At 45.7% G+C, this 23,392-nt stretch overlaps 2 protein-coding genes across 2 annotated transcripts in view; one reads left to right on the forward strand and one right to left on the reverse strand.

The window, feature by feature from the left end:
* The window catches only part of dock1 (dedicator of cytokinesis 1), a 208,916-nt gene that overhangs the window by 92,208 nt on the left and 93,316 nt on the right, over positions 1–23,392 (reverse strand). The gene's annotated exons all lie outside the window — the stretch shown is intronic.
* LOC136950427 (inhibitory synaptic factor 2A) lies at positions 125–15,484 on the forward strand. Its single transcript, XM_067244769.1, has 3 exons — positions 125–1,338; positions 6,660–6,731; positions 15,301–15,484. The coding sequence occupies exons 1-3, from the start codon at positions 125–127 to the stop codon at positions 15,482–15,484; spliced, it is 1,470 nt and encodes a 489-aa protein (XP_067100870.1).

Consider the following 23,392-nt stretch of genomic DNA (forward strand, 5'->3'; position numbering starts at 1 on the left):
TAAGTATCAGCCATATGTACACACACGAGGACGCCCAGAAAACTACTGTTGGTCTCAAACTTTCATCAGCAGGCATTAACACTCTCTCTCCTCTCTTTTTCTGCTCGCCTGCCGCCTAGGAACCATGGTGAGCAAGGAGGGCAGCAAGTGTGCGCTCATCAACTCAGAGTCCGACTCTGAGACGGCGCCCTCGGCCTCGCTGGCGCTGGAGGTCAAGTACTCGCTGGACGCCAGCCGGCATGTGCGGAAGCGGAACAAGGCCTTGCAGGTGCGCTTCAAGGACATCTGCGAGGCGCAGAACGAGCAGAGAGAGGCGGCGAGGCAGGCAGCAGCCGGAGGCAAACCGGTCTCCTACAAGGCGGCGTACCGCAAGTACATGACGGTGCCGGCCCGCCGCTCCATCCCCAACGTGACGCGCAGCACGGGCGTGCAGACGTCGCCCGACCTGAAGAAGCGCTACCAGACCTTCCCCTTCGAGCGCAAGAAGGGCCACGGGCACACCATCAAGCATGTGGCGGCCGTGGAGAGCTACAAGGGCCAGAACAACGGCTTCCTGCTGGACCTGAAGCAGCCCAGGGCGGGGGCAGAGGAGGGCAGCGTGGAGGGCGCGTGCACGGGGAGCGGGGTCTGGAGGACCAGGGCTCTGCTCCATACCAGCGAGTGTGTGGCCACGGTGGAGCAGCACGCCGCCCTGGTTTCAGACGGCCCATGTTCAGACTCTGCTGCACGGCGGCTCAGCTGCAGCGCCGCCGACTCAGACAGCCTCCTCCCCAGCGCCGCCCCGCAGGCAGACTACCAGCTGTGCAGCGTCAGCTCCAAGCCCAGGAGAGGACTACCACACGGGGAGCCCGACCCGGACCGGCCGTCGTCCAAGCGCCATCTGCTCAACCTGGAGGAGGGCTCGTTGCAGACCCTGCCGGACCGGACGCCCACAGTCTTGGGCCCCATCGCCTGGAACTCCCTGACTCAGGTGGAGTGCCTGGACAGTCCGGGCGTGCGCACCAAGCGCAAGAAGGGTGTGCAGCTCAATGGGCTGCAGTCTCAGACCCTGCCGAGGGCTGCAGGGGGGGGCTGCACCACGCAGGCCCAGTGCCACTCTGGACCCTTCTCTCCCCAGCCTCGGATGCAGCCTCCGCGGGGGGCCGTGGAGGAGGCGGAGGGCGTGAAGGCAGCGAGCGAGGGTGAGGTGTGTAAGCAGATAGTGCCTGTGACAAAGGAAGGGGATGTGAAGGCACAGCTGCAGGCCATGGAGAACCTGATCAGCTCCAGTCAGGAAACCATCAAAGTGCTGCTGGGGGTCATCCAGGAGCTGGAGAAAGGGGAGGCCCACCGAGAGGGGTAAGACAGCTCCGTCAACTCCTATTCAGATGGTACTGAACCAGGGGGGAAGAGATCTACACCTGGACTGTTCTCCATCTGTAGTAGTAGGAATCTCCATCTGTAGTACTAGGAACATAGCAGGGCATACTGTATTGTGCAAAAATCGTAGTCATCCAAGAGTTTTTTTTAACCTTATTTGTCTATTGAGGACCTTTTTTACTTTTAGCTCCTTTTTTTCTCTCTCATAAGAATTTTGCACAGTATTGTATGATATGTAATAATCGTAATCCGGACTAAGACTTCAAAATAGAGATATCACTGTTTGTTCCAGTTACATTCCTGAGAACATTTATTGTTTTTTTTCTTCATGTGGAGCTCTCTCTGCATGTGTTCCCCTGAGTACTGAGATGTCTCATTCACGACTAAATACTGTCCCAAACGCTGTGAGAACAGGGAGGGCATACCTGTGTGTGTGTGTGTTTCCACACAAGGCTGTTAGAGACAGTGTCCTTCCACATCGGATCGTAGCACGAGCGCCATTCTCTACTGCCAGCCGATCATCTCACTCGATTTGGCCCAAGTGGTTTTCTGACCCGTAGCATAAAACACCGCTACTCTAAACACAAGACCAATCACACGGTCACACAGACAGACCTTCCCAAAGACTGCTGTGAATGAAGATGAAAATGAGGAGTTCCCCATGCTACGTTTATGGAAAAAAAGATCATGCACATCATGTCAATCGTTATAGGGGATATTTATGGAATGAGCATAATTCCTTTGAATAGACATTTTGTCTACAGGCTCCGTGGCCTACTTTTAGCTGATTGTCGTTTTGTACACCGTTTTGTGCATCTAGCGAAAGAGACCATGGCGCAGGGAAAAACCCATTTGATGTCTGATGGAAATGGGAGTCTATACAAAAGAGAACTAGATACAATTTAGTCAGCTCAAACAGTTTGAGGGTTGTCTATCCTCTGGGATGGAAACAACAAAATGACCAATTTGGTGTGCACCTGAGTGAATCAATGATGCAACCACTCTGACCACTATCTCTCCTACCCATCACCTCCGGGCAGTCGGAATCCAAACAATTCGCATTGCAAACACATCAACGCACCCTGACTCACAGGTAGACATGCACACAAACACACACACACCACTGCGAGCACATACCCTCATATAGTCGTGAATCGATGATAATACAATCTCAACAGTCGGAAGCGTTAAATCACAACAGAAAGGAAGAAATCCTCTCTTTGAAAATAGGCATAATATGATGCATTTTATTCTAAACACGTTTGCACGTTTAAAAGCTTAAACTCCAAGTCATCATACTCAATACTATAGCGCTGGTACTGCATGCAGATATAGGCTAAATAAACTGAGATGTAGAGCTGAGTGGGTTCTCTGCCAGAAGTTGTGTGGCTGGCAAATCTCTCTTATTGATGGGTGGCAAAATGAGCCTGAGTGTGGAGAGGGGAGGTGACCTTAAACTGTATCTGTTTCCATACCCAGCCAGCTAAGGTCTAGAGTTAACAGTACACATTGCAGGTGTGCGAGTGTCAGTGTGTGTAGAACACAGCCTTTGGCCTGCGTCCACATAGGGTCATTTCAAACTAAAACTAGTTGTCTTGCAAAGCAACCCCATTGCCTGCCCTGCATGGGAGCTCATTAGTGGGTTCCCAGCAGATTTATGGAGGTGTTAGCAGGACAGAGGCCAGCGTGGCTGTTAGCAGGAGTTCCACCTACACCTGATACTTCAGGGTCACCTGCTCCAGTAGGACACTCTTAAGTAAACAACAACAAAAACACTGACTCTACAGCCAGAGGCTTTGTTCCATTAAAAGCTTCTAAAGTTCTTCTATAGTTCATAGTCAGGAACTTCAATTCCTGGGCCCACACAGAGTATGGAGGGTTTCTTTGCGAGGCAAGCAGAATTTACCGTGCCCTGTGTTTCCACGGTACATTAGCTCTGTTCCCCCTCTTCAGAAATGTCACTTGGCCTACAAGTAATAACAGCTTCAGGCTATAAGGTGAAATGTGAACACGACGATGCCTTTTACATTACAGCCTAGATCATCAATATTCGTTTGTCATACAAGGGGCATGGATCACACAAAACAGATTTTCCCAAATGTATTTCCAAAAAGCCACTCTGTTGCAGGAATCATATTATCAAACTTTACAGGAGATAAACAGCAAATGCAACAAATAGGATATCGAAGCATGAAATAAAATACTTTTTCCCTGTGTGTGAATCAGAATGATATTTGAAGGGAGGAAGACTCCGTTTCCACTGTTCCCCAAACACAAAGGGACATGCCATTCTGTTAGCTAAGCCAGCAACTACATAACAGTTGAAACACATGAACCTAAAATATCTGGTTGTGTGGCAGAGGCCCAGTTTAGCTGTATGCCAGTCCTCTAGGCACTCTCACGCTGATCTGTGTGTTCTGAGGAGATAGAGAGGGAGGAGAGAGACAGAGTGAGAAAGAAAGAGAGCGATAGAGAGAGGGAGGGAAAAGAGAGCGAGGAGGGGGCGAAAGAGAGCAAGGAAGAGAGAAAAAATTAGAGGAGAAAAAAAAAGGAAAATATGAAAAAAAGAGGTGTAAAAAACAAAAGTGAGAATATGTGATGGAAAGAAAAAGAGAGCATAGAGAGGGATCCTTGTCTTCCTGACTCTGGGTATAATTAGAATCATCCTATGCCTCACTGTTATTCACAGGTCCTCCGTGTTCCCTCTGCCAGGTTGGCGGGGTGACAGGGGGGGTTTGCTGAAGGGTGGAGGACATAGATTATGTCTCCTGGCATCCGAGACAGCCTGGCTCAGGCCCTGATGTCCTCTCTGTCCCTGATGGACACACACACAGCTGTGCCCTCGGTGCACAGTAGGAAGAGACGGGGGGGGGGGGCTCTTGTCTTTAGGCAGGACAGGGTTTTGAATATATCTGCTGCATCATCAGCACAGTGCCACTGCCGCCCAATTAATCACACTCATCAGGCCTGGCGGGGTCGGGGGTGTGTGTGTCTGTGTGTGTGAGTGTGTGTGTGTGTGTGTGTGACTCTCACTCAGACTACATTGACCTTTGGGAGAGCTCACCCTGTGCCGGCAGGGACCGGCGTATAAATATATTGTTCATGGCACTTCTGGCTCCCCCCAAAGATGTCGGTTAGAATGAGCTCCACATTCCTCCCCCCCCACCCCCAGTCCCTTATTAGCTGTGTTATAGAGAGAAAGAGAGAGAGACAGAGAGAGAGACGGAGAGGGTGAGAGAGAGAACCAGACACAGGGGAGACCGTGAGAGAGATAGGAGAGGCGAGCAGGGGAGAGAAGAGATGTGAGGGTCCAGGCTGGGACCTGGACACCCCATCAAGACTATCAATCGACTCCGTGATCGGAGGAGAGCTTGACCTCCTCCTGAGCCGTCATCCAGGGGTCACCTCTCTCCCTGGCGCCTGTTAAGCACCGCTGACAGCCTTTAATTACACACCCAGCCAGCACGCTAACACTTCCACTCCACTTTTTCAGCCTTCGACCCCCCCCCCCCTCCCGGTCAGGAAAATGACAACAATATTGATATTAAGGCAAAAAATACAGCTGTCATGAGACAGAGAGAGATTGCCAGGGCTTCCATTTCGAGTGGCTGCTTCAACGCTGGTCTGCACAGGTGGCATGGCGTGGTTGAGGGGACAGAGAGGGAATATAACGGGGGGAAAAAGGAGTGTGTGTGCTAAACATAAACATGCTACGTAGGATTATTTGAAAATCAGATCTGATTTCATTTAGCCAATCAGTTGAGTTTGTTTATGGACATATAGGGGTTAAGTCAAACTGCTCTGCTTAATTTTGTTAATGTTTCTTATAGTATTCTCTCTCACGTAAAAAATAATATATAGTTCAGCCAATCCGGGGCCCCCTGCACTTGTAAGCTAGCCAGTGCATTAATCCACGCCTGCCTATATCACCGAACTAAACCCTCCAACAAGTCACAAACGCTACATACAGGAGTGCTTTCATCAACAGTGCAATAAAACAGCCGTTACACACAAAACACATTTCCCAAACCTAATGTTCTGTCACTGAAACACATTACTGAAACAGGTGCACTTAAGAAAAAAAATAAAAATAATAATAATAATAATATATATATAAAAACAAAACAAATGGGACGTTCAAGTAGATGGGGGATGAAAGTATTCCATTAGGAGCTGGTTTTGCCTCCCACTCGTACACCTGAATATTGTCCTGATGAAATAAGGAGGCTGCGATGGTTGACTCAGCCTTGCTGTGTTTCATCTTTTAAGGTTTCTAACTTTCTCTATTCCCTGAAAGAGACCCACCCCCCATCATCCTAGCCCAGAGACCTTTACATTGTCTTCTCTGATATTTTATGCTGGATCTCTAGTACTGACATCAAAGAGGTTTGGTGACATTCCAAGTCATATCAGGCCACAGAAACACATATTGCTTTGATCTGAGTAAGAGAGTCCGTGTGGAAGTGAGGGTGTGTGTCTGTGTGCGAGCGCACGCACGTGTGCATGAAAGCAATCTTCTGTTCGTGTGAGTAGATTGAAGGCAAACATCCGCGACTGAATCACTCAAACCACCCACTTGGAGACGATCGATTGGGTATCATGTGCACCTCTTTCCCTCTGATACGGCTCATCCCTCCCCCAGACATGCCTATCAGAGGCCAGTAGCTCTGAAGGAGAGGTAGGAGTCCTCACTCTGTGCCCCTCTGCAGTAGCCTGGACTGTAGAGATCCAGCCTGAGATGAACACCTCGGTGAAGTGCACTAAAATGACAAAGCGTCTTTACTAAAATGCGAACACAGCATGCAGCCTTGCACGCTTACCTTTTATGAAAAACTAACTAAATAAATCGTTAAATACTAACCCATCCACAGTATGAACATCTTTATGGCTAGCCTGACATCAATCTGCATAGCGTATGCGTTGAGTTCGGCTCATCCCATGGCCATAGCCAGGCTGCAGAAATGACCAGGCCAGGTACATTACTATGGATCCATATTGACTTCTCCCTGGCCCAACATGTTAATGCAGAGGAGAATCCCTTTAATGTGGAGGCAGAGAGGGCCTCCCACTGAGGCGTGGGTCAGGGGTCAAGTGGGGCCGGACGATTAAAAAGCACGAAGCGAGAACAGGAAACGTCTGAATGAGTGTATCCTAGCTAACACAGTGCATGCACACACACACACAAACACCGAACAAGTTAGCAGTGGGTGGGGTGGGGGGACAGTAATAGGCAGGGACCAACATCCCGAGGGAGGAGGAAGGGGGGTATGATCATCTTCACACTCTTCTCTTCCTCACAGACTCTCCTATCGAACGGGACAGGACACGGCCAACTGTGACACGTGTCGGAACAGCGCGTGCATCATTTACAGGTCAGTGGTTCCTCTGTAGCGCTACTGGACAGCTCTGTCCATGGGAGGACAGTGTGGGGCGCATGACTGATGGAGGAGCAGCACCTCTAGCTAAAGATCTCTCATACACAGACACACAAACACTGCAGTTGTAGTAGTGGCAGAGAGAGAAAAAGAGAGAGAGACAGAGGGAGAGACACAGAAAAAGAGAGACAGAGTGAGCGAGAGACAGAGACAAAGAGAGACAAAGAGAGAGAGAGAGAGAGAGAGAGAGAGAGAGAGAGAGAGAGAGAGAGAGAGAGAGAGAGAGAGAGAGAGAGAGAGAGAGAGAGAGAGAGAGAGAAAAGTGATCTGTGACAGAGTACTTTAGTTTACTAAGTGGCTCCTCCACTCTGATCCTCTGTTTAACGAGGAGGTTAAATCGCTCTGCATCTTGCTGTCTGACCGACAAGCCTCCGGCTAATACAGAGGAGCCTTCTAAAGAGAGGTCCATCTCACTCACTTTGATGTTGGGCCTCAGAAGCAGTGTTGTTATGTGCTCTCCAGAACTCTCTGTGTGTGCAAGGGGGGGGGGGGGGGGGTGCATGGGTGTGCGCTTGTGTTTGTTTGGGTAAGTGGGCATGTGTGTGTGGGTGTCCAGCTGGGGGGTGCTGTGTGTGTGTCTATGACCGGGTGTGTATGTTTGGGTGAAAGGGTATGTAGGCATGTGTGTGTGTGTTTGTGCCTGTGGGTGTGTGCGTGTATGTTCAGGTGTGTGGGTGCGGATGAGGGCAGGGTTGTGTGTGTGGTTGTGTGCACAGTTGAGTGTGTGGGTGGGTGTGCGGGTGTGGGTACCAGTGTGTGTAGATGTTTGAGGCTGTGGGAGTGTGAAGGTGAGTGCGTGGATGGATGAGGGTGTGGGTGGGGGTGTTTCAGGGTATGTGGGGGCATGGTAAGGGCCACAGAGAGTGACGGAGGGGAGACTCGGCATGGACAGGGTTGTGAACTAGAAACTGCAGAAAATGCGTTGGAACGCTGAAAGCTGAAATTATTATTTTTTTATTGCTGAAAATACAGAAAAGAGAAAATACCCGCAAGCTGAAATTAATAAAAAAAAATGTGTGAGTCACACAAAAGAAGCATTGTGGAATCTGAACTTCATCATCTACATTTAGTTATTTTTTTTAGCAGACGCTCTTATCCAGATCTAACAATGCTAAGAGCTGAAATACAATGCGGGAGAAGCTTAAAGCTGAACTGTTAAACTGTAGTAGAAGAAGTAGAATATTAGTTTTAGTAGCTGAAATTATAGTTGGGATAGTAATAGCTGTAGCAGATACAGTAGTATCAGTGGCGTAGTAGAACAAAACAGTTCCATTAGCAATAGTAGTAAAACAAAATTAGTAATTGTAGTAGTGGCATAAGATATAGCAGCAGGTGCACTAGTAGTAGCAGTTAGTAGTATCAGTAGTGGTAGTAGTTGTGTAGTGCTCTTAGTCTTTTAATGAGACGAGTTGACTGAATATCTCCGTCTTGTGACTCCACTAATAAGCTAATACCAATCACCTGTGTGAGAGACTGAGTGGCGCGTGTCTGTTTGCTTGCCACGGTGATGGCATAGCTGTGACCGTTAACGAGCTGGGCAGAGAGAACAAAAGAAATGTACCTAGAATCCACACCTCAAACAAGTTAACCTAGACGCAAAACTATACGTCCAATCCAAAAAATAAGGATATTTTCCGAGAAAATTGTGGCAATGCTGGCAAACTAGAAATACTTTTTGAAACTGATTTCAAAGCTCCGCTCCACTCTAAGCGTTTCAGTCAGCACTCTAGGCTCTCCACATACACACCCATGTAAATCTCAGAAACGGTTTGAAAAACTCATGAAACATAATCAGTGATATTTTAAAAAGTTGAATAGATATCAAAAAGCAGATAAAACAAATAATAGTTTAGGGTTTTGTCAACATTTTTAAGTTTAAATGGTGGCTGTAGCTGAAAGATTGAGGAAGAAGAAGGATTTGAAAGTTCAAGAAGTTTAAGAGGATTGAGAGGATTTGAAAAAAAACTCAATTGGAAAACCATGTAAAAAATATTATGAATATATATATTTATATTAATTCAAACATAAGAGGCAGAAATCTGAAAAGTCATAGAAGTCATAGCCTGAAACTGCTGAATCTTTTGATAGCTGAACGGTTTTAATAACTGAACGGTTTTAATAACTGAAGATTTGAAGGCGCTGAAAGGTGTCACGGAAGAAATAGAATAAAAATATGAAGAAGTTGAATAAAGATTCAAAGAACAATACTTGGAATGCTGCTTCAGCATTCCAAGTATACAAGTATACAATTAGGTAGGGCCTCGTGAATGAGTAAATACTCTTGCTAGCTTATGAACTCCTGACCAGTCCCTCGTATAGTGCCCATCATCACTCCCAGCTCCCCTCCCAGCTCCTCTCGTCTCCCCTCCTCTCCCCTCTCACGCCAGCCCTCTCAGAGCTGTGAAGCAAGCCAACACTCGCTGATGGTGTTGCTAACGTGTTGCTAACGTCAAACACGAGACAGACCGTGCCAGTCGGTCTAAGTATAAACATGCTGTCATTCGCCAGCCCGCTCTATTGCCAGCGCTGTGTCGACGACCCTCGCTCCCAGCCTTCCCAGCAAGGAAGTGGTGCTTGCATCCCCAACGCTCTCATCACAATATTGAGACAACAGACCCATTCAGCTGGCCTGCTTTCTTGTAGGAAAGGTACAGGGATGACAGTGACAGATATAAACCCACACGCTTAACTACTGAATTTAACTGTCAGGACGTATCAGACTCTGCGACGGAAGAGCGTGATATGTCTTCCTATCTCGCCCTCGCTGTCAGAGGGATCCCCCCCCAAGAGAAGAGGCAGCGACTCAAGTAGAACTGGTGTGTTTACGAGGACTTGTCAGGTCAAATTTAATCGTCGGGTGTCGCGTGGATCATCCACTCAGCGGACAAGCAATGACTGTTTGCCATGTCGTTCATATGTTCTGTGTGTGGTACACGTCTATACAAACACACCATACCCCATCGACGTGGTCACTCTCAACACGGAGACAGGACGGGAGACAGAGTCAAGGCTTCCCCATGATAAAGACCAGGGCTTTTCTTAGTGAGACAGCCATGTTATTTGGCTGTGGTGCTTCGATTTTATAAGAGCAGGCTGAGTTAGGGGGGCTGGCTGTTGAACATCTGTGCGACGAAGGAATCAAATTTAGGGGCTTCTTGCACATACCAGCCCTGGATTAAGCGTTGAAATACTCACAGCTCTATGAAGACAATCTCACCTGATTAATCCTGTAAGTGTGTGTGTGTGTGTTTGTGTGTAGGTTGAGCACATAGCATAATGTGATTTGATACTTTCCACTGAACAAATAGTTTGCCTGTGTGGGTGTGTGTGGGTGTGAGAGAACAGAGAAGTTTGGGTTGATATGACAAGTTTACTGAACAATCTCACTTCCAAACCTAACCAATCCTGACACAGTGGACACCATAGCAACTAACCTGCATATTATTCATGAGTGAATAATAAACGGCTCTCTTCTACTGCTGTGTACTGCTTGGGTGTGGCCCTCTTAGAGAATACAATATGCTGTAGAAGACTCTGGTCTCTGCACTTCATATCACCTGCCCTGCCAATCTCCCTCGCTCTCTTCCTTCATCTCTCTCTCCCACTCCTCTTCCATCCAAGGATGGAGGCCATGTTCATATAAACTTGGGATGGAATGATTAATGCATGACACCTAGATAGACCAGTTAGAAAGGGCATGGAAAAAAGATTAGTGCAATTCATTTTCTTTCAGCCAAGCCAATCCGGGTGGAAGGAAAGAGAGATAAAGAGAAGGAAAGAGAAAGAGGGAGAGAGAGCCAGGGGGAGGGAGAACGAGAAATGGCAAAGAAAGGCCCAGGATGGCATGAAAGAGGATTTGAAAGTGTTCCATTTTTATTTTGAGAGCACTGCTTTAAGCCTGGTTTGACTTAATGCTTTTTGTTTGAGCTCGAAACGCTAATCTGTTTTTATTTTTTCTCGCCTGGCATTGCTGATTTGTGCTAATGTGTTGATTAGACAGACAGATGGATGTCACCTGTGCAGATAAAGATTGCAGATCTGGGTGGACCCAGCCAACAAAAGGAGACAGACATCTCCCATCATTTAACTTCATAATTAACCAGACTTTGTGTCCCATGGCTAAGTAGTGTTAGAACAATCTGGGTTAGCATCTTGGGTGTGTGTGTGTGGGGAGAATAGAGAAAGAGACAGCATGAAATGGAGAAATAGAAAAAAGACAGCAAGACAAAAATGGACACAGAGAGGGAATGTCTGAAAATCAATTAAGCGTTGCTAAGGAATGATGATCTGATTAAGTTTCAGCACATGTAAATTACAGAGCAGAAAGGCTGACTTGACAAACTTTGCACTTTCTCTGCCAGTGTTCTGGCGCAGACAGGAGTAGCTCTGGAAGGTGGCAGCTCGTTGCCATAGATACTGGAAAGATATCTGCAGGATGACACGAGGGGCCAGTCATAGGAAGATTCAAGAACTAGAGACTGAGAGACAGACAAAGAGGAACAGGAACACAGAGACAGAGAGAGAGAGAGAGAGAGAGAGAGAGACAGACAGACAGACAGAGAGAGGATAGAGAGAGAGAAGAGAGAGAGAGAGAGAGAGAGAGAGAGAGAGAGAGAGAGAGAGAGAGAGAGAGAGAGAGAGAGAGAGAGAGAGAGAGAGAGAGAGAGAGAGAGCACAAGACATGTAGTGACCTGAGGAGACTCTCCTAGGGAGATATCAGGGAAGAAGAGGAGGATATGAAAAGCAGGGAGGGAGAGGGGATCACTCTGTTTTCAGTCTGTGGTCTGTGAGTGGGAGGTTAAAGACTAACAAGGTCCAAAGTGTCTTGCTTAGTTTGCTCTGATCCAACGACCCACTCAGGAGACAGGACTGGCCCAGCGGGAGGGAGGGAGGGAGCGAGGAAGAAAAAACAGCCAATGTTCCCCTTCAGGTAAACCAAACTGGAACGTGACAAGGCCTTCAACAGGCAGAGGAGGGGGATGACAGTTAAGATAAGGGCTCGGACAAAAATAATGAATTTTCAGTTAAAAAGTGGTTGTCTTTTCTGCTGTGTCCATTTTCTAATGAGGCTGTTCTGAAAATTTGCTAGCTCCTGCCTGTTAAGTTCCCCAGGTGAGCCAATCCTGTGGTGGAAGGCCATTGCTGCTAGTTTGTTTGATGATTCTGGGTGCTTTGAAAGGAGTACAGTACGGCTGATAATCACTATGTGCCACAATCATTATCTCCCTATGTGCTCTGACCAATACAACCAGTTCATTACATCACGAACAGCAGAACATAAGATGCCAAGAATTCATCTAAGTCCAACTGTTAAGATTTAAAGATGTGAGATTCCAGTCTGCTGACAGTAGTCACTTGAGATTCTCTCTTATTATAAAATACTACTGTTACTTTAAGACAGATGGCATGAAGTTAGGGGCCTAATATGGGCTTGAAGTGGAACTACATTTTCCTACATCAAATGCTATAGTGTCTTTTTGATGACAGCTGACTGGAGATTTAGGAACTTTCTGATGGAGCTTTAAGGTCACTTTTGAGTTGAGTTGAGTTCATGGATCTGACCTTTAGTTCTAAGCCAGGAACTGCATCACAGCTGGACTCACGGGGGGGGGGGGGGGGGGGGGGGGGGCAGACAGGGTTCTGCCGGGTTGGATAAGGACATACTGTACACTGTACATCCATAGTACATTTTCAAGGCTGTCTCGTCATAACAAAGAGGGTTTGAAATAGTTGAAAAGTTTGTGTTTGAGGGCAGAGAAGGTCGAACAACAAGCGTGGGACTGTAATTAGTAGTATTTCATGGTGAGCAGCAGGGAAAATAATATAATGTTCTGTTAGCTAGCTCTGATTCTGATGTGCAAATAGACAGAGGAGAATATCCATTGGTATTTCTCAGAAAAACAACATGTCACGCTTTCGTTATTTATTCAACAACATTTGTAGGCCTATTATGTTATCCTGTACTATACACAATATAACTACAAAAAACATCAAGTTATAGGCTACTGTGCATCCGGAAAGTATTCACAGCTTTTACATTTTTCCACCTTATGTTACAGCGTATTCCAAAATGTATAAAGATTTTTTCCCCTAAATTTATACACAAAATACCCCATAGTGATAACGTGAAAAATGCTAATAATTTTTTCAAATCTATAAAAAATATTAAACACACTTTTTTCACTTTGTCATTACGTCATTATTATATTTGAGCTGTAAAGTCAACCCATCAGCCTGTAGCCATGTGAAAGGCTCAATCAAAGGAGAACAAGCCACAGTGGGGAAGAAACCTCTTGCAAATTAGCAATTTTATCTACAGACAAATACCACCAAGGGATCGTAATACCCTTCGTAATAAAGTTAGGAAGCAAAGTTTTATCAAATCCACGGTTCTTGGGGATTTGTAACTGCTCTTAAAATGGATCTGGTTATCGATACCCAACCCTAGTTGAGTTGTCACAATGCATTTTACATAATCTTTTTAAGTTTCCGTTTCAAAACTTGTTGAAACTACCTAGAAAAAAAAAATCGCTAAAAAGATGCATGCAAAGTAATAAAATAAATTGTAGAGTAGTCGGCACTTGAACCCACAACTCAAATTGCATGTCGAGTTACAAAACACTACCACAATTATGTCAACATATTGTAATGCAGTGAAATGTCCACATTACCGAAGTATGGCAACTTGCTCTGGTCTTCCCTTCTACTTTAAGGAAAAACGTTGATGTGCAATAATGTTGTAGATTACAGCTCTGGAAACCAGTCTGTTGGGTGGTTTCCCTGTTTCTGAATCCCAGCAGGGAAAAGTTCTGACACAAAAGTGACATTCCAACGATCATCATTTTGTGATGTTGTCTGCCAGTGGTGTGGCAGTGGTATAAGCAGTAGAAGCTGTGAGAGTAATGATAATAGCGTTTTCAATTCTTATCTGGATTGTCCGGCGTGTCCCCCAGGAGGGTGTGCAAACACACAGACACACACAGACAGACACACACAGACACACACAGACAGACACACACAGACACACACAGACAGACACACACAGACACACACAGACAGACACACGCAGACACACACAGACACACACAGACACACGCAGACAGACACACCGATAACCGCATAAGTACAAGCTACCTCTTCAAATAATTGATTTCTAAAAGCTTCACTGCTTGTTTGTTCATTGTAAAGGACTTTATCCAAGTGCTGAGTGTCCAATACATACACTTAATTCCATGTCAAAAACCCTTACTTGAGTGTATTCATTCCTAATCAATACTGTGAAGCATTGACCTGTGCGATGGAAACAGTGTTGTATACAAGGTTAGGTCATATTCATCAGGTTTACTTAATAGTTTAATGCAAGATTCCCCCAAATATTTGGCCAATGAACATTCAAACAGAATGTATCTGTGTTTGTGTTGTCTTATCTTTAATTACACTGAATACTCTGCTGTGGGGCTACCATCTCATCTCACTCATGGCCACAAATAAATCTGTCTCCCTGTCTGTGTCTGTCTGTCTAACCTGCTGGATGGCTGGAACCTGCCTGTCTGCCTGTCTGTCTGGCTGGCTGATTGTCTGGCTGCCTGTGTAACAATCTGGTGGTCTGTCTGAACGGTGGCCTGTCTGTTTCACTTACAGCTGCCCAGGCAGATTAAACCCTCAACACATCCTGGGGTTGAGGCTATAATCTGACTGTTTCACTTTGTACAGCCCTGGAATCAGATGGTGGGTGGGCAGGGATTAGGGCACATGTGGATATGGGCTGTCTGAAATGTAATCCCATACTGTACCAAGGCACCGCAGGATATAGAGAACTCTGGGGAGGAGGAAGAGGGGGAGTAGGAGGAGGTGAGGTGGGTTGTGTGTGTGTTGGGGGAGGGGGGGGGGAATAAGAGGTACTCTCTACAGTTGAGAATCTCCCCCTGGGATCAATGCTACCCTGTTCCACTCCAGTTCTCAAACACTTCCTAGGCTTTCCATAGTAAACATTGTCATCAAAAGCTGGAGTCATGAAGGGTTTGAGAGAGAAGAAAGCTTTGGTGAACTTAGAAATCAAAGCAAATGTATTAAAAATCATGGACACCGAATGGGGTTACCAAAACACAGTAGTTTTCTACAGACAGTATCTACGGGCTCAGAATGGATCCCTAGGATGGGGAGGGAGTTGAAGTGAGAACAGGGCTAGAGTGGATCTCTAGCATGAGTCGCAGGCTGCTGGAGGCGTAGGCCACTGCTAGGACCTGATTATTGATCAAAACAGATGAGCCATGTGGGGAAGGGAGCAAAGACATCAGATTATGAATATTAATCCCATGGGATTGATTTTTAAAAGTCCTTAAAGAGAGAACAAATGGCCAAATATTATTCAGCAAGGCAGATGCGTGTATGCCTGTGAAGAGGGGAGAAGAGAAGGGGTAAAGTCTCTATGGAAGTTAACACGTTTCTCTCCCTCCCTCCCTCCCTCCCTCGGTCCCTCCGTCCCTCCTCTCTCTGCTTGCCGCAGTGTGGAGCTGGACTTCAAGCAGCAGGAGGACAAGCTGCAGGCGCTGATGACGAGGTTGTGCCCTGCGGAAGACGCCCCCTTCTCCTCCCTGCCTTACCCCCCGGAGGCCTACACCTCCACCCCCAAACGCAAGTCCAAAGCAGACTCCAAGAAGCATGCCCGCTGGAAACTCTGGTTCCTGTGAACAGTTCCACAGTCAACACCACCACACTCACTCACCATGCCATAGGATTTATGCATCTATCAAGGGGGGGAAAGGTTTCACAAATATAATCCAGCCTGCTGTTTAATGGCCTGGTCACCTGTAATTCCTGTGAGGACTTGGAGAGGATATTGAGTTGGGCTTTGAAACGCCGGAATCTGGAATGGAAAACAAGCAGCAACCCTTCCCGGAGAATATAATTTTTTGTCACGGTTACCGAAAAGGATTCAAAGTTATTTTGAACTAATTTCCCGAAGCAGGGCGTGAAATTACGCCACGGCAACTTATTTGGAGATCAGGGAGGTGAGGAGCCAAATTGTATTTCCTCCTCCTCTCTCAATTTAAATATATAATTTGTAGCTCCCGTCTGGAGTCCATTTCAATTATGTATTGGTTCAGCAGCTGTCGGTCACGTTTCCATTCACATGTTGGGACTTGATATTTATTGGTTCCTTTCTTCTCCTACTGAGGTTTGAGTAAGGGAGGGAAGTCGGCAATCACGCATGGCAATGCCTGTCTCTCACACCAATAGCATATATCAGCATATCAACAAAGCACAACTAAACCACAATCAGGATGCAGTTTCACAAGAAAACTATTTGACAAAAATCACACCGAACTGATGAGAAGAGGAAAATAAGGACATAGGTACTTGGCGTGGACCAAGGAGTGTACTTGAGCAAGATATACATTTATTGGAGCATTATTAAAATTTATATTTATCGAAGAATGTCTCTTTGAATCCGTTGACTTTGAGATAAAATGATAAAAATTATACATATTTTTTATAAACATACATTTGCCAAGGTCGGCATCTCAATGTACTTTTCTACAAAAACATATGAACTTGTATCTTACTTTAAGGTTTATTGGAACACACAGTATATCTGAGTTGCTGTGAACGAGGACAGTTCCTTTGAGATTATTTCCTTACATTCGTTCCAATTTGATCGTCTTCTACTACTATTAGGTCAAAGAGAAAATCACTTCTTGGAGAACAAAACAGGGGGTACCCCAATATCATAGCTGCTCCACCAGCTTTCTCTCTCCCCATCACGAGTTAGCACACCAAACCACCTAGGTCCTGTCCTGTGGAGGTGACGAGGAGGGACCTCCTGTGTACTCGTACTGCCCCGCCCCAGTCACACAGGTGGGGGATGCAGGCGTGACTGTACTACCATGTAGTCCTGCTTCATGAGACTGAAGGACTGAAGGTTCTGTCACTGAACTGGAGCTTCTAGCAGCACAGGGTACAGGCCCATTGCCGCGCATGCTTTCTATCACCTTGGCTCTCGCTAGGTATGCTTTTCTTTTTACTTTTCAAAAAAATCTACAGTCAAGAAATCATTTCTAAAAAGGTTGTTTGAAGAAGAAAAAAAACAACAACTTTTTCTAACAAGATGGGGGACACCTGAGTCTCTCCCACCCCGTCCGCCCAACAGATTGTAAAGTCCTCCGGTGGAGGTTGATAGAAACATTGTACAGTCAAAATATTTCTATATGTGCAACATATCTAATAGGGCTAATTACATTATGAGTGGAATAGCAAAACGGTGAAAATAATTGTCATTCCAGTTAGAAACCAGCTAGAAGAGTGTACGCCCCAAGTCATTAACTCAGCCAAAAACACTGCCCCCTATAGACAGAAATGTCAAAGTGGTTATAATGCAGGAATCAAATCTTACTTTGCTCTTTACACAGCATTACATTACTGACTGGGTCAGGCTGGTGGTCAACATCTTCTCTGCTTTCTGTTAGCCACATGTAATTCACCCCCACCACTTTCATATATATCGAGTAATGGTTTCTCCAATAGTTGTACTGTAGCATAAGGAGAGAACTAAATGTTTATCTGTACCTTAAAGAAGTGCAATTGATTTACAATGTGCAATACTGTGTATTTTATACTGTTTTTCAATCAAATCTGAAGGCATTTAATATACAAAATAAAATGTGATAAATAAACATTTAAAAAGGCGTTCTAGCATTCTCTCTACGTGCCTGACATTTGTGTGTGTGTTGAAGAGCCATTATGGTTTTAAAGATACAGGCTGGATAATTGTAGAGGACACTGGGACCATTTTACCAAGAGACATTTAAATGATATCCCAAACTACTTCTCTGAGAAAATCCTTCTGATCCATTTGAAGAATGAAGGGTTACGTTAGAAAACTGCATTTTCTCTGGATCATTCTGTCATGTTCACCTTTGAACATAGTGACTCGGTGTTTGACGCATAAAGACAAAGAACTACACCAGAATTGCAACAGAAGGAAGTTGTCGAGCATGCCTAAGTACAATGGCTTTGGGGGGCATCTAATGTCCTTATCCCACACATCCCAGAGCAACACAGAGAATCACTTAGAGTGCTTAGAACGCTTAGAGCTAAGGCCCAGGCTCACATGCTCAGCTTCCTCAGTAATAAAGAGGGGCTGGACTACATTCAGGCATAAATAAGATTCTGGTCACACTCATCTTGGTCTGGGTTTCCTAAATAGTCTCCAAACCCTGACCCCAAGGACAAGACCGCTGTCATCCAGACCGCTGTCATCCAGACTGCTGTCATCAAGACCAGCTTCTATGGGTTATTTTATGAAAGTCAAGCTGAATCATTACTTTGTTTAAGTTTGGGAAACGGTGTAGGTCTTGTGGTGGTGTTCAGCCCCATTTTTCTGCCCAGGGGGTTGGGAGGGGGGTCTGGGGTCTAAGGAAGGGTTAGGAAGAGATCGTCCACATCTCCTTAGCGAGGAGGAGGCAAGGTAAGAAGGGAGCGAATGTCCGTGCGCAGGACATTACGATGCAATGCCATATCTCACTACGCCTCTTCTCCATAAGCTAGGCTGCAGCAGAGCACACCCCGCGGTCTCTGAGGCGACGCACTGCAGCGTGGTCAGCAGCTACGGGCCGGCAGACATTTGCATTACATTTATGTTGATTTTGTTTATGTATTTACATTTTATAGCCAAGGGATAGCCTGTCGGACACACGTTGTCCATCCACCACTCCTGGAGTTGTAAGTCTGTTTGCACACTGCAGAGGAATCACAGGAAGAATATAGAAACGCCTTGGCTGTGACCTCCCCCAACACTACACGCTGGTGTGTGTGTCGTGGGTGAGGGGAGTTTGAGGAGCAAACATAAACGCAACCCTCTAGATGTCAGAACGCTGGATAAACACCGGTCACAGATATACTGAGACTGCAGGGGTAGGGAACGCGGGACCTGGCGTGTCGTGGTTAGCATTACGTCCTCAGGCTAAGCTGGCAGAAAAGGACACAAACACAGGGAATGGGCCCTGACAGGTATGTAAAGAACACTGCTGCTGTGCCTGCTAATGAAGCAGCTGCATTGGGGAGTCAAGCCTGTGAAGCCTGCGATGCTAACAGTGCTTAGCCTGAACCACTGACTACAGCAGAGCTGACAGCACCAGCTAGCCACTAAGTCTCCTCATCTACATTCTGTGTCCGCAGCTAGAGGGGAGGAGGGGGGACAGAGAGCGAGAGAGAAAGACAGAGTCGAGGAAGAGAGTTAGAGAGGAAAGGGGAGAGGTAGGGAGGAAGGGAGAGAGGAGAAGACGAAGGGAGGGATCTAAATCTGGTGGGCACAGAAGAACAAGGTCAGTTGTTCCGGTGCCATCTGCGTCGCCCGCCACAACCCTGCTGCAGCAGCAAAACCATCATCTTCGTCATCATCTTCATCGTCCTCCCAGAGTGCTGATTAGGGGAGCCGGTCCTAACTGGGTCTTGGGCCTTTAAAAAATTCAAGCCTCCCTTATTGATCATTAAATAATGATCTAGAGGGTGGGGGGGGCTGCTTTTAAATGTGTTTTTTAAAGAGTAGCCCGTCGTCTCTCTCTCGCTCTTCATTTCTCTACTTCGCACTAGAAGAGTCAGAATGAGGATTTAGGAGAACCCCTTAATCTGAGGTGATTGCATTTCTAAGGATGGACAACATGGCAGAAATCACACAAGGAAAGGCTGTGTAGAGGAACAGGATGTGATGTCCTGTCAGGGAGAGAACACAGTGACATGATTCACACTGGAGTCGGTCAACAACAGCCACACGGCGTGGAGGGTCAGTGAAAGCAATCCATTGCTGACAGAGGGAAGGAGGGTTTCCACTCTGGCAAGCTGAAAAGAGGCAGCTAGCATGCTGTCCAGCTCGTCATGTCAAGGACACCAAAACACGAGCACTGTGAGATGGCTTGGCTCGACCACAGGAAGCAGAAAAGAATCTCCTGAACACAAGAAGGGTCTCAGGGCATCTTCGTAAAAAGACCCAGCAGGCCGGGAGAGGCTGGAGGGTTTTCAGGGAGGGTTCAAAGCCACTGAAGGTCGTGTGCGCAAAAAACGACAAACAACTTGAATGTTATTCATCCCCCCGGGGAAAATGGCAGCGTTACAGCAGTGTATCAATACAGCTGTAGGAATAATAGATCGTATGATGCTCAGTAGGCAGAGAAGTCCTGTTTTTATATGAATTCTGGGTAACGGCTATATTAGATTCAGTATTTAGTGATACAGTACAATCTCTCTCTCTCTGTATGGTGTGTGTGGGGTGGCGGGGTTAAACAAAGGCCCTGATGTGTATGGGGGGGGATTCCTCCAGGCCGCTGTCTAGGAACAAAGGGCTGTGCCTGGGGTGGAGGGACCACCACACAGGCTTTAATAGCCATATGTGATGTGACACACACACAGACACATCTCAATTCCACACCAGGGTGCAGGCAGCTCTGCTCTGCCCTGTCAGACTGGCTGCAGTGAGACAGTAGCTACTGTACTCGCCACAGCTTCCCGTCACCTCCCACCGACACTCATCTCAGACATGCTGCGGAGGAGCGAGCAGGGAGGGAAAGAGAGAGGAAGAGAAAGGAGATAAAGAGGGAGAGGGAAAAAGCGAGAGATGATGATAGTGATAGTGTGAAAGATGGATGCTGTGGTCACCTTTTACCATAAACAATCCCACGCACTGTAGGTGCACACACACACACAAACACACTATTACAGCCAGGCAACCCAGCCACTACTGGCTTGATTAAAACACAGGGAGCTATAGAGGCTTGTGGTACAACAGATAAAAGTCGAGTGAGAGGCTGTGATGTCACTTCCCGCTGTTCCCCAGATGCTGTGAAAACACACACTCAAGTTAGTTTTTCTATCCTACAGGGGCACAACCATTCACTTCTATTCAAAGATGTGATCTCTAACAATTAATCCCTAACCCCTAACCCTACCATTAACGCAATTATAACCCTAAACACAAGCATTATGGGGCCCAGCAAAGTTATTCCTGTTTCACTATACTTGTGAGGACATCTTGTCCACACCACACACACACACTGATGGGACCTTATAAGATGAGCGAGCACACGAGAGCTGCTTCCCTTAAATCACCCAGATTCCTTGGACGTCATTCACACTAAGTTAGACAGTGTTAAACAGAGGCCTCACCTTAATCAGCGTCGCTCTCCTTTAAAAGTCACATGGCTAGCCAGGGGGTTAATTACACAAGGACCGAGGCAAGGGAGCCGGAGGATAAGTACCATGACATTCCCGCCCCTCTCTCCCTCTCCTCGTGAAGAAATGGATGAGCAGCAGTGCGTGCCGATGGTATACGACAGTGTATTTAGGGAATGACTGATAAAGTGCATTAATTGTGGTTGGGTTCCAGCCGAGAGGATGATTGGCTGTGAGTTGTGCCGCCGTGGCAGAGAAAACACTGATTAGATTAAAGCGTCAGGGCGCTCGCCATCAGGAACTGTGTTCGTTGACAGATCACACACCCACTCACATTAATAAGTTATGACCCATGTCATACTATCAAGCATAAAAGCACATGAGAGATCAAGGCAAACTCTGGATTGAATATGCTTTTTATGGAAGTTGTGGTGCTCAGGTTTACTTAGGAAGTGGGTTTTGCTTGCAGTTCTGACTGGAGGATGGTGTTGGAGGGTGTGTTGGAGAATTAGTTGTAAGATGTGGTGGAGGATGAGTTTGAGGCAGTGTTGGGTGTAACTCGTTACTAAGTAATTAAATTACTTATCCACTGAAAAAGTAAAGTAAGGGATTACGGTTAATTTTTAGGTAATTTAATTACAGTTACTTGTTGTAATGTACTTGCGTTACATACTGTAAATTAGTCCAACAATTCTGTATAAATCAATATTGAATTTAAATCTAAATGTATCGTCTTAGGGCAAAAGTGAACGCTGCCTCTTTAAAATGGTTAGCTGTAGTGCAGTTTCACGTGAGACGTGAGTTTGCTGCATAAGCGCGGTTTGAAGTGGAAGATGTCGGCCGGAGCGAGTAGCTGTTTTACCAAATGTAAATATTCCAATTACTTCACCTTTTTGACACAGGTTGACAAGAACATTACAGTAAAGTGTAAGCTACGTCCTGGGGGAAAAAAACTATATGCGGCTGTCAATAACACAATTAACCCTACTGAAGAACCTCACAAGGCAGCATCGACGAACACTTTTCAGTGATCCATGTTCATCGACAGATAACACCTCGGCAACACCTGTTAAGCAGGCAAAACTTGATTTTACATCGCCAGTGCAGAAAGTGTCTGATGGTGAGCTTAAAAAAAATTATCGCAGACTACATCTACGACATGATACGACAGCCCGTATCAGATTCAAGACCCTGGTACTGACCTTCCGAGCAGTGAACGGGACTGCACCTGCCTACATCCAGTCTCTCCCTCCAGCCTTACACCCCCACCCGCCACCTTCGGTCTTCTTCTGACAACTGTCTGGTGGTCCCACCTCTCAAGAGCGCCTGCTCCCAACCCACACTCTTCTCCTGTCTGGCCCCCCAATGGTGGAATTATCTCCCCACCTCCATCAGAGACACTGACTGTCTCCCCACCTTCAAGAAAAGGCTAAAGACGCACTTATTCCGGGAGTACAACGGTACTTAAAAAAACATTTGCTGGATCTGATGATAGTTAAGTTTATTTCCTCCAGGAACACAATGACACTTATTGAGTAACTTGTTGCACTTGTTGGTTAGCTTTTAACTGATTTAACTACTTGTAATCGCTGTAAATAATATTATTGTTGCTTGCTTTCCTACAGGTACACTCTCGCACTTTTGAGGTTCATGTTGTTGAATTTGTAATTTGTTTAACTACATGCTGTTATGTTTCTTCCTATTGGCACTTATTTGCTTTTAACAATGTATGCTTCATGTTTTGGTTACCGGCAATGTTCTCGTTGTTTATGATCATTGACCTATGCACTTTTGTAATGCTCTCTCTTGGAAGTCGCTTTGGATAAAAGCATCTGCTAAATGAATAAATGTAAATGTAATGTAAATGTACATAGGGGAAGAGATGCTACCGCTGTGTACTGTAGAATCTCCGTCCTTTAGGCGCATATTAAACAAAAGTACCTGTGTAGCAAAAAAGCTTTTTTGTTATTCAAATATTGCTTGGTAACTAAAGAGAAAAGAAGGTTACATTTGTGATTAAAATGTTTAAGTATTAGTATGTTTTAAAAAGCTAAGATGTTTTAAAAAGCTAAAAGGCTAAACTATTGCAAATTTGACTCGTATTTAATTATTGAAAGAGTTTCCTTTGTGTTGTCTATCCGGTCAAGGTTTATAAGGATTTTAAGAAGTAATTAGTAATGAATGAAATTACTTATTGAGTAATTAAATTACTTTTCATACAGAGTAATTAGAAAAGTATTTTAAATACAATATTGATGAAGTAATTAATTACTTTTTTGAAGTAACTTACCCAACACTGGTTGTAGTATGAGTTGTATGATGAGTTTGACTATGACTTTTAGGAAAAGTGGGAGAATGTGGTGGAGGATGAGTTGGAGGATGTCAGTGTTTGGGGGGAAATAAAGGTAGAGATGTGTGGGTTTGTTTTGGTAAAA

The sequence above is a fragment of the Osmerus mordax genome, chromosome 10 (genome assembly GCF_038355195.1).
Source record: "Osmerus mordax isolate fOsmMor3 chromosome 10, fOsmMor3.pri, whole genome shotgun sequence".
NCBI lineage: Eukaryota > Metazoa > Chordata > Actinopteri > Osmeriformes > Osmeridae > Osmerus > Osmerus mordax.